The sequence below is a fragment of the Durio zibethinus genome, chromosome 11, assembly GCF_047325235.1.
Source record: "Durio zibethinus cultivar Kanyao isolate XHJ-2024 chromosome 11, ASM4732523v1, whole genome shotgun sequence".
Lineage (NCBI taxonomy): Eukaryota > Viridiplantae > Streptophyta > Magnoliopsida > Malvales > Malvaceae > Durio > Durio zibethinus.
Window position 1 is genome coordinate 24,339,144 of NC_143172.1, and position 15,858 is coordinate 24,355,001.

The 15,858-nt window shown below is 31.6% G+C and overlaps 2 protein-coding genes across 2 annotated transcripts; one reads left to right on the plus strand and one right to left on the minus strand.

The window, feature by feature from the left end:
* The first annotated feature begins 1,937 nt into the window (after nt 1-1,937).
* LOC111291082 (cyclic dof factor 1-like) lies at nt 1,938-5,198 on the plus strand. The gene is made up of 2 exons (XM_022882662.2): nt 1,938-2,275; nt 3,599-5,198. Exons 1-2 carry the CDS (start codon nt 2,096-2,098, stop codon nt 4,874-4,876), a joined length of 1,458 nt encoding a protein of 485 aa, XP_022738397.2. The 5' UTR covers nt 1,938-2,095; the 3' UTR covers nt 4,877-5,198.
* A 3,884-nt stretch (nt 5,199-9,082) lies between these two features.
* LOC111290008 (HNH endonuclease) lies at nt 9,083-13,929 on the minus strand. Its single transcript, XM_022881411.2, has 4 exons — nt 13,464-13,929; nt 11,833-11,871; nt 9,423-9,507; nt 9,083-9,328 (listed from the first exon to the last, which is right to left on the minus strand). Exons 1-4 carry the CDS (start codon nt 13,839-13,841, stop codon nt 9,246-9,248), a joined length of 585 nt encoding a protein of 194 aa, XP_022737146.1. The 5' UTR covers nt 13,842-13,929; the 3' UTR covers nt 9,083-9,245.
* Between the last annotated feature and the right edge of the window lie 1,929 nt (nt 13,930-15,858).

The following is a 15,858-nucleotide window of genomic DNA, read 5'->3' on the forward strand; positions in this document are numbered from 1 at the left end:
TACTTTAGAAAAAAAAATTATTTTTTATGATAAGTTAGTGAGATATAAAATTTTTTATATGATAAATTTTGAAAATTTGAATTTAATTAAAAAATACTAATTTATATGTATATACATATGAAATATATAAAATTATTTTATGTATCGCATAAGTCACAATCTAGTATAATATAAAGCATATCACTTATAATTTTTTTTATTACAATATTATCATTATCCAATTACGATGAAAATTATATAAAAGTTTACCATTTATAAGTGTAGGATTTACATAAAATATTGATGGACACCTCACAATTTTAAATTATGATTGTTTAATTAAATTATAATTATTGTAAGTAAAATGCTCTCGTATAATAGTAAGTGATAATATGATTAGGACAACATAAATTTTATCAGTGTCTAATTATTTTTGGACAACTTTGAACACATATCATTTATACATTCATAATTTTACTTAAATTATATAGTTATGATTAAGACATATAAAAATAAGTTGTAATAGTTTTTTATTTGGTAAATTATAAAAAATTAAGTAATTTGATAAAAATATATATAGTTAAAAAAATATAGTAAATGCCGCTTTTCATTATAGAATAACAAATAAAAGTAAAAATAAAAATTTTAATAATATTATTTTTATTATGTGAAATAATAAATTTAGTAATTTGATAAGAAAATATGTGAAAGTAATAGGATTTCTAAGACTACTTTTTATTATTTTTTATTTTTTTGGGAGGAAATGAAATTTGTGCTAAACTCTCACACCAAGATGGCGAGATAGGTGCATTAATTGTGGAACCAAATGCTCATAATATTACTTTTTTAGTATTTAATGCATCTTCTTTAGAAATTAAGTAAATTCGATGACAAATAAGTGCAAAGATTAAAAAAAAAAAAATACTGTTAATATGTAATTTGGTCCCTAAATTATATCATTTTTCATAATGTCATACTTGGAAAAATTTTATAATTTAATATCTTAATTTTTATTCTATCATATCATTTATTTTAAACATCAACTTCATTAATAATATGTTTTAGGTAACAAAAAATTAATAAATAAAAACATAAGACATGGTGCATTTTGTTGTCAAATATTTATCACATCATCATTTTTTGTAATATTATTAATTAATGATGCAAAATATATGACGAAAGTAAAATTAAGATATCAAATAGTAAAATTATTTTTTATAAATATTAAATTATAAAAAAATATATATTTAAGTAATCAATCTATACATTAATCAAAAAAATATAATATAAAATATTATTACACAACATAAAAAATGAATTATTTTAATAAAAATAAATGTAGTAGAAATAACATTATGTGATATTCTAATTGGTAGAACTATTTTGAAATTAAAAAAAAAAAAAAACTTATATTTGATAACTAACTGAATGAATAAATAACAACAATTACTAAAAAAAACATTTTTATCAAAATTTTCTCACAATGAAATTTAGGTGCTCATAAAAAGAAAGGAAAAGATATTTAAGTCTTTTCGATTAAAATTTTAATTAATTTCATTATCAAATTAAATTAATTAAAATCCAAAATTCTTTCAAAATTATTTTTATTATTCAATCGAATAATTAATTTAAATCGACATTAAAATACATTTATTATCCCTTTCCTTTTTTCCACCTATAGATTCAACATAAACCTCCAAGATATGCCGAGTTAGTTGTAGAATCAAATATCACAGGCACACTTTTATCCTTGTTCCAACCAATAAAATGATTCCACGTCACAAAAGCAGACAAAACAGCCCCTAGTTGCACAAACTCTCCATCCTACGCTACAACAGAATCTAAAGAAAAAGCCAAAGAAAAAGAAAATCTCAAGGCCACAAGAACTTGTGGCTGAAAATCAAACCATGGAGCTGACGTGGCATCCACCTCTCATATAAACGGATCAAAAACATCAACGATACCAACACAACATTTCCAACACTTCGTTTCCAATGCCAACAAAGAAAGAAAACCTCTCTCTCTCTTAAGTAATTTCTAAAAAAAAAAAAAAAACCCTACGAATTGTCTCGCGCGTTTTTTCATTTACTTGGTTTTTTGTTTGGTTATTGAGAAAATGCAAGAAAGTAAAGACGCTGGGATCAAGTTGTTTGGTAAGAAGATTCGTTTAACTGCTGATGAGGAGATTTCAACCATCTCTGTTTATGACTTTGACAAGACAAAGTCTGGGAACAGAGTAGTAGTAGTAGTAGATGAAGAAATGGAAGAAGAGGAACAGAAAGAGAAAACAGAGCAGGTGGGTGAATTCGATAAGATTTTATTTTATTTTTTGTAGATTTAAGGATTACCCAGTTCTTGAAATGGTGAAAATATTAGTGGGTCAATTTTACTTTGTGTTTTTACTTTTTTTCTTAAATTTTACAATTTGAATCGTACTTGCTTTGCTAGAACTAGCTTTTTTCTATTCATTTTTTTCTACTCTTTGAAGTTCTTTAACCAAAAAAAAAAAAAAAACTATTTGGAGTTTTTGAATTTCTTGTGGTTGGGTATTTTGAATTTCTTGAAGTTTTTGCTGTTTGGAGATTGAAAAAGAGGGAAAAAAAAAAGGTTGAGAAAGAAAAGAGAAACATCTCCACTTACTTGTGGCTCAGGGCAATGTTTGACACCATTAAATTTTCAGGACAGAAGACTAAAAATCTCAATTACTATTCTTTGTTTGACTACCAATTACAGCAAAATTTTCACACTCAAGTTTTCTTTGTTTATAATATTATCAAAACTTCTCTTAATCGATTAATTGACTTTTATATGCTTCATTTTAACAGCCAAAAAAAAAAAGTTTTTTGAGCTCTGCCTATTGATCTCCAACCTTTTACTTACCCAACAAAAGATTGAAAATTGATGAGTTAGAACCAAAATCTTTGCCTAAAACTTGTGTGTGTGTGCCTTTTTTTTTTTAAAAGTATAACCAGCAAATTTTTTGATCTTTGATATACTTACTTTCCAGTCACAATCGGGTTATGCTTAGATCATTATTCATTTTTCTTGGACAGGATCGAGCTTAATCTGATTTACCTATGTTCTTGTCCGGGGTTCATTCTGCTAGAATTCTGAAGTCCTCCTTCTGCCAAATGTCTGTTTTTACTTTTGTTTTTTGTCTATTCTTTTCTCACAAGGCCTTTTGGTTTGGCGCTGGTTAGCCAATCAATATCTTCCAGGCTCCACAGCTACAGATCCTTTAACTTTGAAAGTCTCCCCTGCTAGGTTTTCAATCTTGACTTTTTAAATCCTTGTTAGGATTGTTTTTTTGTTAAAAATCATGATAATTTGTAGCTTTGTAGTGACTGAATTGTCCATTTTTCTAGAAACTTCATGGAATATTTGTTGTTAATATATATGGCCTTGATTATATCAATGAAACGTTTAACATTTATATAAAAACCATGTGATTGAGAAAGATAAATTATTAACTTGTTAAAAAGGAGTGGGGGATGTTCTTAGAATCCTCAACATAGGCTACTTGTTTGTTTCCTTAGAAAATTCTATATTTTTCTTGGTTCTTTCTGAGATAGGATCATATAGCTAAAATTTCTTATTGGAAAATCATATTAAATTTCAGGATTCTTTAGCGGAAAAGACCTCTGATACCAGACAAGAAGATGACATTCCTCCGAATCGAGAGGAGTCAACAAATCCTGAAACCTCACTGGAGTCTAACGTGAACCCCAAAACTCCCTCCATTGATGAAGAAACTGGAAAATCAAAGACGGGCAAGGCTGATAAAGAACAAAGTGATGCTACCAAGCTACAAGAGAAAACACTTAAAAAGCCAGATAAAATACTTCCATGCCCCCGCTGCAATAGCATGGATACAAAGTTCTGTTATTACAATAATTACAACATCAATCAACCTCGCCATTTCTGCAAAGCCTGTCAAAGATACTGGACTGCAGGTGGTACCATGAGGAATGTGCCAGTGGGAGCTGGGCGCCGCAAGAATAAGAACTCTACCTCACATTATCGTCACATCTCTATCTCTGAGGCTCTTCAAGCAGCTCGAATTGATGCTCCTAATGGAGCACTTCACCCTGCATTAAAAAGCAATGGCAGAGTACTTAGCTTTGGCCTAGATGCACCCATTTGTGATTCCATGGCTTCTGTCTTAAACCTTGGGGAGAAAAAGGTTCTGAATGCTACCCGAAATGGATTTCATGGTCTTGAAGAACACAAAATTTCAGTTCCATGCAGAGGGGAAAATGGTGATGATTGCTCAAGTGGATCTTCTATCACAGTTTCAAACTCAAATGAGGAAGGAGGTAGAAGTTGCGTTCAAGAAACAATAATGGGGAATATTAATGGCTTCCCTTCCCCAATTCCTTGTTTAGCTGGTGTTCCTTGGCCATATCCATGGAATTCTGCAGTGCCTCCACCTGCTTTTTGTCCATCGGGATTTCCTATGTCATTCTATCCTGCTGCAGCTTATTGGAACTGTGGTATTCCAGGCACTTGGAACGTTCCTTGGTTGTCTCCCCAGTATTCTACTTCTTCAAACCAGAAGGCTCCATCCTGCAGTCCAAATTCTCCAACACTGGGGAAACATTCAAGGGAGGGGGACATAGTTAAACTCGATGATTCAGAAAGAGAAAAGCCATCCAAACAGAAGAATGGATGCGTTTTGGTTCCCAAAACTTTAAGGATTGATGATCCAAGTGAAGCCGCAAAGAGTTCCATATGGGCGACACTTGGGATTAAGAATGAATCACTTAGTAGGGGAGTGCTTTTCAAGGCCCTCCAACCAAAGAGTGATGAAAAGAATCATATAGCTGAAGCATCACCAGTATTGAGAGCAAACCCTGCAGCCTTGTCTAGATCTCTCAACTTCCATGAGAGCTCTTGAACTGGTGGCTTGCTAGGTGCTTGATATAGGCCAGAAAAACTTTGAACCACTTACCAGATCAGTTCGATAACAAGCTTGCTAAAGATAAAAGAGTTAGACAGCTAATTCAGATGAAGACAGAGGAGGGTTTAATGCTCTTTTTTTTTTTTTTCTCAGTAGGATGAGAGAAGCTCGGGGAAACTAATTCTCTTCTTGTAACAATATAAACAGTAACAGGTGCCTTTTGTTTTTACTTAGCTTGCTCAGTTTGTATTCATGTACACATCTTTATATATGTAAGATATTGTGATGGAGTTGGAGAAAAATCTTTACATTTACCAAATTCTAGATGCACTGAACTAAATTTTCATACTGAAGCTGAAGTGTGGAAGTCTTTTTCCTCATTATCCATACTGCTTTCTATACTTCCCTTTGAGCCGATCGGTATTCCTTTCATCTATTGGAGCTGCTGAAAAGGGCATCTAGAGATGGAAGTAAGAGAAGGGACAGATTTATAATAGACAGTGAAGAGAGAAACAAGGAAATTTGTTCTAATGGAAGGATTCAAACTGCAGTTAATTGTGGCTGATGGTGCCAAAAGCTGAGCAACTGATAATAGCCATGGAACAAATACTGCTGAAGGGGACATTGGTGGGGACTATTGTGGATATTGTGCCTAGCAAAAATTGAATTACTTTTTAGCCCCTCCCTTCCGTTCCAGATAAGCTTGAATTTTTTTCAACAGGCGAAGCAGCTCTCCTTTTCACTTACTAATGGACCCAAAACAACTTGCACAAAAGGCAGAATGCTTAGATAAAGTTCCCTGATTTGTTTTTTTTCTCACATTCTTTTTATCTTCCATTTCCTTTTCTTTTCAAAATCCCCCTTTATACTTTGTGCAGTGTCAATAATTAATACAACCAACTTGAAATCTTGAACTATATAATTCCAGAATCTTAATAGTTTTGCAGAATGCAACTATGCTCCATTTTGATGCAGTGAGAAGCCAAATCAAATCGTATTCTATTTAGACTGATTGAAGATCAGTAGTTGATGATGAACTGCTGTTAATAGACTGATTGGTTGCTCTAACTAGTGACAAAAACACGGAACGCGTTTTTGCCACTGATAAAGAATGATACAAAAATTATGTCCACCCTTGAAATTTATTCATCTAATTTTCTTTTGGCAAGCACCTAATGGATACATCAAATCTGGTCCATCAGCAGGAAAAAAGGTTTAGATATTTTGTAGCAACCAGCAAATACAAGCCACATCTTGGTGTAGTAGATGAGTTGGTTATGGGACCCAAATCAACACTATGCCATGAATCCTTTTGGCATTCTCTGCTGCTTTTGCTTTCTTTCCTGGTTGCTCTTTTCTTTTTGTAGGAAAGCAATTGCCCAATTTTTTTCATCCATGTGCCATTAAGTGTTCTTTCCTGCTTGAATGACTGAAATCTCCCTCCTAACTGGCACCTAAAGTGGGCTGCTGGCACAGTTATGAATGAAATGAAAGGAACAAGAAGCGTGTTAGTTTTGGATATAGAGTTTAAGTGGCAAAGGTAAAACTACTTATTTGGATGACTTAAGTAGAGTATAAATTCAAGGCTACTTTCTTTCCTTAGGCACAACTATCAGCTTTGTGAACCTAAACCAACATGCCGAAAGCCGTCAACTGACAGAAAAGCCTATCAGATCTATTGTAAGCCAGCAACATTGTTAAGATTACACCTCATGGCATCAACAAGCATATCTAAAACTTGAAACCATGCAAGTGATTCTAATTATGGCAAAAATGTAACAGGTCGAAAGTTCATCTCAGATGAAGTTCCTTAAATTTCTTACTAAAAATGATTAAATAAAAACTAAAATCAAAAATCAAAACCTATAAATTAAAAGATTTCGTTACGTAAATCAAGTGTATAAATTTTAAAAAATTTTGAAAAAAAAATATTTTAAGATAAATATTTTTAATAAAAATATTGATAAAATTTTTACTGTTAAATAAGAATTAATCAAATATAAATTATAAATAATATTTTTTAGTAATTTTTTAATATATTATTGATCTTCATATTAAACTTTATCAATCTATCAATTTAAATTTTTTATTAAAGCTTTTATTAAATCATTTAAAAAAAAATCCTACAAATTTTAACTAAAAATTTTCCCATAAATTTTGTCCTATCTGATGAATTCGAATTCATAAAAACCAGTCAAATGATATGTATTAAGGGTATTTTATGATCTTTAAGAGTAAAATAGATATTTTATTTTAGATTGTGAATCACCAATCAAATGAAGGTAATTTTGTTGTTTTGACTCAAGCTAATACATCAAGTAAACCTAAAGTCTCATAATCATATGAGTTCGAATACCTCAACTTATCACTTGAAAGCACATAAAAACGTTAACTTGTTAAGAGTAAAATAAATTTTTTATTTTAAATTGTAAATCATCAATCAAATTAAGTTAATTTTGACTCAAGCTAATGCATCAAATAGACTTGAAATCTCGAAATCATATCAGTTTGAACACTTCAACTTTCCACTTGAAAGTACATGAAAACGTTAACTTATTATTTTTTCAATGACCTCAAAATTATCAGATCAATTTCGATCAATATTGTTAACTTTTAATACATTACTTCAGAATCGGACACCCTAACATAATTCTACCATCTTATAAGTATAAATAATCCCCTTTGTGCTTGGTCCATTCATTTAATTTCCTTATTTTTCATTTTTAGAGTATTAATTTAAATGTCGGAGAATAAATATAAAAATACCTTTGTTACTAATTGACCTATGACCTTATGATTTCAAGTTCTTGCTCTTGTCAAAACAGCTCGCACCAACAACACGATTCAGCCCTCTGACTCCGCGTAGGTAAAACTTGTTTTCCATGGAAGGTCTTCCTGCTCTCCTAGTGGCTGAAAATGGATCCTATCGATATGGAATTAGTTTAATCTGACTTTAACCAGCAACTTTCCACTTCTTTTATGTTATCTGGGCATAGATGCAGTATGGCATGAACATTTATGACCAATTACTTTATGTTGACTTCAATATGAAAGTAAAACTCGAAATATTGGAACTCAGAGTCAACCTCCCACTACAACTTATCTCTTTAATCTGACTTTAATCTAGTGCTTTTTAATGTTGTTTAATCTATAAAGTGGATATACATAGGCAAAGTGATGATGTTAACAGCACATTTTTAAGCCATTTTCTCGCCAGAAACTGCTAATCACAATGGAAACCTGTCTATCAAGAAAAAACCAACCTCCAAAAGCAGATAAAAAACGACCCCCTGATTTGGAGTTGAACCTGGAAAGAGGCCAGAAAACTTAACTTCATTGGTCAATTAAAAGCAATTGCACATTTGGGGATACAACAAAGTCAAAAAGCTAGCCTTTTCCAACAATAATTTCCATATGAAATTTAGGCTGCTTTTTTCAACCAAGAAAATGCACAATCATTTTTTCCATAACTATGGGTTTCGTGGGACACGTGTATGGCATTCAATAAAGGTTCCATTAAAGCATGACCATAGGGAAAATTCAGTTTTGTCGCTTATGTTTCTTTTTGTAACATTAGCGTGAAGAAGAAGTGCTTCAAAAACAGGGAAACAACTGTTTGTCGACACAAAAGAAAAAGCATTGGTAAGGAAGAAACTGTGGATGTGATTGAAGCTACCCTTTTCCAACAAAAAGAAAGAAAAAGAGGAAACAAACTTCTTGCCTTTCTTTTCCTTGTGAAAGTGGGAAGTGGGGACTCAGGACTAGGTAGAAAGTAGAGCATAAATCCTTCTGAGACAATGGTTTTATTATTCCTGCTATAGGTAATTGTAGATTTTTTGTTACGTTTAATGTCATCATGTTGCTTGGTCCGGGCTCCAAGTTTGGTTTGTGTTTTCATTTCCTTGGGAAGCAAAATTGACTCTAATCCCACTTGAAAGTATCCCCAAAAAGTCACGTGGTCTGATACAAAGAGAATTGAACTCTTAATTTCAATAATTAATATTTAATTTTGATAATCTTAAATATAAAAAAATTAATGCATAACCCCATAAAAAATTTGGGATTACGGAGTGAAATTTACTCTTTAAAATATTTTAGTACTTAGATTTTCTGGAGAAGAAAGTAAAATTTTCTTCAGAAGTTTGCTAGTTATATATAAAAATAAAAAAGAAAAATGAAAGTTGAGGGGAGAAACAAATTGAATTTCAGTAGGAGAAATTAAAACTTCTCTTAAACTTTTGATAATTACATAATACTAAGAAAAGGTTCTTTTAGCATTTCATTTTGGACCTCAAGCATCAATTTAATAGTACAATTATGCATCCCGGAATCAACACTATTAAAAGTTCCTGCATCAGACATTTGATTATTGAATTCTACACCCCCCTGAATCCTCCGCGTGACGAACATTGCCATAAGCTGAAAGTTCGATCAGATCCATGTCACGACCTAGAGTTCAATGAAACAATTGAAAGTCTCGAATTAGCAAATCCAGTATTCATCATATCAGAAAAAACCATTTATCCTACAAAAACTGCATTACCTGAAACTCGACAATAAGAACTTTTCTGAATAAGATCAGCTCTCGACAAGTCAGTCCGATTTCCCTTTGATCGATTAACAGTTGCCTAAAGTAATTGAGACAAAATCCATAACATCAGTTTCTCAATTCTTAAGGTTCTTGGACTGTGGACTAATAATTAGTCATGAAAAGAAAAAGTTACTAGCATTATGGAAGAAACTTGAAAAGAAAAAATTCTGACTAATTCAAAACTTTTCAATAATTAGAAGGAATACAGCCAGCATTACAACAGGTTTTCACTGCATCACAGGGGCGGAGCCAAGGGGGGCAAGCAGGGGCCACAGCCCTCCCAAAACTTTTTTACACCATGCTAGATCAGTAACTGAGCCTACCAAAACTAATATGCATCCCCTCTTCCCCTTTTCAATTCACTGTTTGGCCCCCCTTTTGGTTATTGTCTGGCTTCGCCTCTGCTGCATCAGCTGGTTCTGGAAATGAGGCATAGATACCAACAAGTAGGGATCAAAGAAGACTTAACTGCAAAAATTCAGAAGCTAAATACAGACTAGAATGTTTCTAATATACAAACAGCAATCTCTTCGAAGAACTGTCTCAATGAGGAAAAGAAGACTCATTTTGAACCCTCAAAGAGTTGGTCAACCCTAAAACACAATCCTTCGCTTGGATTTGCCATCATAGGCAGTGCACATGCAAGAATGTGTAGGCAATTGCCTTGATTAGAAAAACCTTGGGATTAAGCTTTATTTATATCCTTATTTCTAAATAATTTTCTTCAAAAAAAAATAAAGATTAACCCTACTAACAGAAAGAGTTTTCTTCTTTTTTTTTTTGTGAAAATAATAGAAAGAGTTTGTTATCACTTTATAAATGAAGAAAATATCAACACAATAAAGACTGGATTTTTTTATGGTACATAACGGATTACACTAAGCCTTAGACTACAAAATGGAAGGTAACACTCTTTCTCTCATCCTCTAATCCATGCACTTCCCAATGTTTGAACCTAAGGTCTCTAACTGGAAATCCCAAACTGATGACACATTGAAGACCTGGAGTAACTTTTTAAATAAAGAAAAGAGTCACTAGAGTAGCAACCCTTCTTTCAGTGTATTCCAACTCCTTCAAAGCAGTTTTTTGAACCACTGCACTTTCCAAGCAAGGCAAGCTTTTTTAGTTCCAGACCAAGCTACTTTCTTTTCTTTCTTTCTTTCTTTCCTTCTGCCCCAACCCCTTCTAAATTTCAGGATCCATACACTTATCTCAATTAGGAAATATATGACTGAATCAAAATTTCGTCTTATTGTATTTTACCATATTAATTACATTATTTTTTCATTAGTTGCTAAAACAAAATCAACCTTTGGTAACTGGTATTTAACTCAGTTTTACTAGTTGGTATTACAATTACAGAAATGAGATTTTCTGCAATGAAGATTGTCAAAAATTCTATAAACAGTTTGAACAAGGAAGAAGTGGATGAATAATTGCTTCATCTCTGTATTTTAAGAAAGAAATATGTAATAGAATTAACAATCAATAATAGAATCCAATCCTTTCAGTATCTGAAAACTCATCAAGGCCAATTGCAGCATTTATAAAATTCTTTCTTACCTAAATACTATATTTACAAAAATATTACAATTGTCATTTTTTTTGCCCCCACTATCTAAAGCTTTTGGCTTCACTGCTGATTGCTATCAGGACAAAAAAATGGCAATTTCAACTTGTCATGGCTACTCATGCCATGCAAACTTGACTGAGGTAGTTTCTTGAGGTAGAGGCAGGTAAAAAATATTTTCAAAAACATTTTGAAATATTTATATCAAAATACGTATATCTAATTGCAATACTTTAATGCATTTAGTTAAAAAGCTCCATTACCATGCTCAATTACGTAGTTAAAATCATCTTCGCACTAAGTTTTTTTTTTTATTTTTTTGGGGGGGGGGGTTTATAAAGGCTTTACTAAAGTATGGTAAATCCGGGTGGGCTACATGCAAGCCATCACATCTTTGGTACCCAGTTTAAGGGGAGGAAAATGGGTAGCCCTGAGATATAGAGGTAGCATCAAAGACTCTTTGGCCTCAAATTGAAATGTTCCTACAATTCATGTCAATAAAGTGTATTCAAGAGGCAAGTAGCTGCTAAACCTGTTAAACTAAAGTACAAGTATATACTACTTGGCTCTCTTAATACATGACAACATCAACAACCCTGAGCAGACTCATCTGAAATCAGCTGTACCCTATGACCTCGAGTCTTAGCCCGACACGTATCATTTCATTGCAAAAATAAATAAAATTTTTATTTTGGCAGGTTCCATAAAATTTTAAAACAGTACATTCGGAAAGGGGAAAAAAAAAAAAGATAAATGAAAACTTAAAATGCCATATGAGGGATAACCTCATACCTGTAAAACCTGACAGTTTTCCAGTGTGCTTTTTCCTCCCTGAAATTCATGAAAAGAATTCAAATCAAGAGTCAAGCAGCAGATCCAGAACAAAGATACTAGGGATTTCATGCATGTTACAAGAATTTAAAGACTTAGAACACAAGGAATTCAAAAGAAGAGGCAAATTCAGGACACTCTTTGAGACTTTGAATAGCAAAGAGAGTATTATTAGAAAGAGAAACAACAATTTATTTAGTATGCATTAATTGAACATTAGCCAAACAAACAATAGAAATGAAGGTCATGATACAAAAGGAAGCCATATATATGGAACGAAAAAGTTTCAATAACTGAAAAATGAAAGTAGAAAAAAGTTAATAGCTGGAAAGTGTCCATAGAAATACATGATGCTGTGCTCCTCTTAAAATATTAAACCTTTAGGTTATATGGCCTAAAAACTTGAGATTAGCCTCAGTTTCCACAAGGGCTCAGAAGGTCATCTGTTGGCAACCTATATCATTTTGTATATGCAAATCTAAAATTTGAAAATTTTAAATTTAATGAACACGCCCAGCTTAAGCATACACGTTTTGATCTGTGCTAGCCTAGGCAGACATTTCAAATGCTTCTATCCTCAAGACCCATCCACAACCATGAATTCGACCACCTTATCACCAACTTTTGATCTGCTTAATTATGAGAATCCTCTACACCATGTTTGCACTTCTAAATTTTCATATTTTTGCTACTTATCATGCCAGATTCCTTCCACCAGCTCATTCTCAACCCAAAAGAAACTGAATTTCTTTGCTTCCTGTACTGTAGAAATTGCTCTTCAAGCCTTGCTTTGGTCAGAGAAATTCAGAATATGATATTCTGCCAAAGGACTTCTATAGTGCTATAAAAAATTCCATTCAAAAACAGAAAAGAGGTGACCAGCTGAAGTAGAATTTTATCCTTCACTTTGAGGGAAATGATCAGCCATGGATTCACCTGCAGAACCTCAGCATGTATAGTGATGGAATTCTTTGCAACTGAGTAATCGCATACGCCATTGTAGTCTTATAATGAAGAAACAGAGCTATATTTTCACTTTAGAAATGGAGCAAACGATCAACATTAATCTTCAATCTCTCTTCCTCTCCTTACTGCTTTATATCCATTTTTTACTAGCAAGAAACCATTTTTCTGAAATATGTTCTACTCTATCATAAGGTGCATGACTTAAAATTATCCTAGAAATAACATTCTGCTGGAGCATTATCAAACAATTACCGATAATTTTAGTGGAAATGAAAGCTATGCTTCAAAGTTCAAACCGTGCAATAAAAAGTTAAAAACTTAGCACAATACAAATCAATAGCCATCTAAGTTTCAAAGTTAATACACATAGAATTATCTATTCTTAGGATTAGAAAATAATAACAAAAATTACCAAAATTAGAGCAATTACAAAAGGCACAGAGAAAAGCAGATAACAATACCCAGAAAACATAAACTAGAATTGAGAAATGAACCCAAAACAAAATCACAAAACCCTAAACCAAGCCAAACCCACGTCAAAAAAACTCCTCTAAACTACCCAGGAAAGAAAAAAAACACAACTTTTCATAAGAGAAAAATTAAGGGGAAAAAGATAAAAGAAGTACCTTGGAGTAAGGGATGATGTGGTCATAGTCATGGCACAAGCAACCAGGACAACCAACGAGCTTCCTGAAAACAATGTTACCCAGCGCGTCTCGCCTCCAACGAACTGGGTCTCGTCCCTTGACCGTCTCTGCCTTTGCCCAACATTGTTGCTTGACGGTGTAAGGAAAGCTCCTGGGGTTAAAGGTGGAATCTTGTGAAATTTGGAGATCTTCAAAGAGACTGGTAATTGCGGGAGATGGTTCTTGGTCAGTCACCAGTTCAGCATCGACCAAAGAGGCTGATGGTGGAGTATGTTTTGATGAGCGTGAAGGAGGTGGAGAAGATGGGCGGGACCTTGACCGTCTCTTGCTCTTGGAGCCATTGCCTTCTATTATCATTTTCTTTTTCGGATTTTCTGGTTGTGAATTTGATTGGTCTTGACTTGTGCTTGGAGGGAAGGGATCTTTATTTAACTTGTTGGATATTTTCTTTGTCTAAAACACAAACCTTCATTTGCCAGACTTTTACAATTTATTTATTTGTTCTTTAAAAAAAAATTAAAAATATCTTGAAGCTACCATTTGCCATGCAAACAATTTTTTTTTTAATTCTTAATTTATCTTTAATTTTTTATTTTATTATATCTTTGATTGAAAAAAATATTATGTATTTATTTTTTTTTAATCTTTAATCTTTTAAATATTAATTTCAATATATATCAATTTATCTAAGGGATAGTTGACAATAATTTTTTTAAACAAGGTTTATAAATAATAATTAAAATTTTAATAGATAAATTGACATGCTCAAAGATAATTAAGACAAAAATTTAAACTCTAATTAATATTTTATTAATTTATAATATATATAACTATAGTAAATCTATATATAACTTGAAATTTATAATTTTCATTTGGAGCTGCAATTTTACAACACATATCATTCAATAATTGGCTATTTAAATTTTTTTAATAATTTTATTTATAATATATTGTTAATTTATAAATTTTATTAATTATTTATAAATCATATCATGCCAATATTAATTTTGTCTCAACAAATTGTGGCTCGGCTGAATGAAAAGCTAAAAGTAGAGTGGAGTGTACAAAAGGAAGTTTAAAATTTTTTTTGAAATGAATTGAATATTATAAAGTTTGAATTCAATTTAACTCATTATTTGGCGACTTAAATTTGAATTTGGCTCAATAATAGATAAGAATGATAGAACAACATTTATATTTGATGAGTTTCACTCTTTCATAATTTGATAGTGTTGTATTTTTTATTTAAATTGAGGGTAGGGTTAGAGATGGTTCAAGTTTTTTTTTAAATAATCGGGATTAGATTTTAAGTAATATCATCACGACTTTAGTGTATATATATATAATATTTTTATTATTTATTTAATTTTATGTTTATTATTTAATATTTTAATTTAATAAAATATTATATTTATATATAATTAAAATATAATTTATATTAAAATAATATTTTATAAATATTATATTAAATTAAAAAATTTAAATTAACTTCGAATTTTGGATTAAATTAATTGAGATTTATAAATATACAGATTTAGTCAAATTAAATATAAAAATAATATTTTAATACCAGATTAAAATTAAATATAATTATTAAAAGATCAAATTGAAGACAAGATGAGCAAAAACCTGATCTGACAGTACGGGTTGCTATCCCTAATAATGAACAAGCAAGACTTCTGAGTATTCATTATAGAAGGGAGCTATGATTTCAAACCGTTGTCAACCGAAGATCAAAGGATACCAACTGAAGGTCAAAAGACAAGCAAAAATAATTTAGATTAGTCTATTTTTTACTTATTGTATTTATCATGTAATTATCTTTGTATTCAAATATGTTAGGTTTATCATCACATACAAACTGTAACCGTGCAATACAAAATGGCAATCCGTGCCTTCCTTCTTATTGATGTCCAAATTTGTTGTAATCTTTTGATGACTTTCTTACGAAGACCGGCACGATACAGACTGTTAAATGGCACCTATTAGGGACGCTAAAGTTGGTGTTCTGATACACACTCCGATGTTAAAGTCAGCACTTAGAATAGATGGACAAGCAAAGTAAATAAATAAGTGTGTAAAGAGTGAAAGGAGAGTATTGATTGAGTATTGAACTTTTAATTCTAATGATTAAGTTTAAATCTTGAAAATCTTTTAAGTAAAATAGTACCTTTATTAGACAGAGAGGCAAAGTAAATGAATAAATGTGTAAAGAGTGAAAAGATAATACCTATCGGCCTTAATGGAGGCTTTTACTTTTATATACAAGGCATCTAAAGTAACAAGATTACTAAAATACAGACATGCACATAATAAATAAGGGATAAACCTCTTATATATTTCACATTTTTAATTTTTTTTGTTTATACTTTTT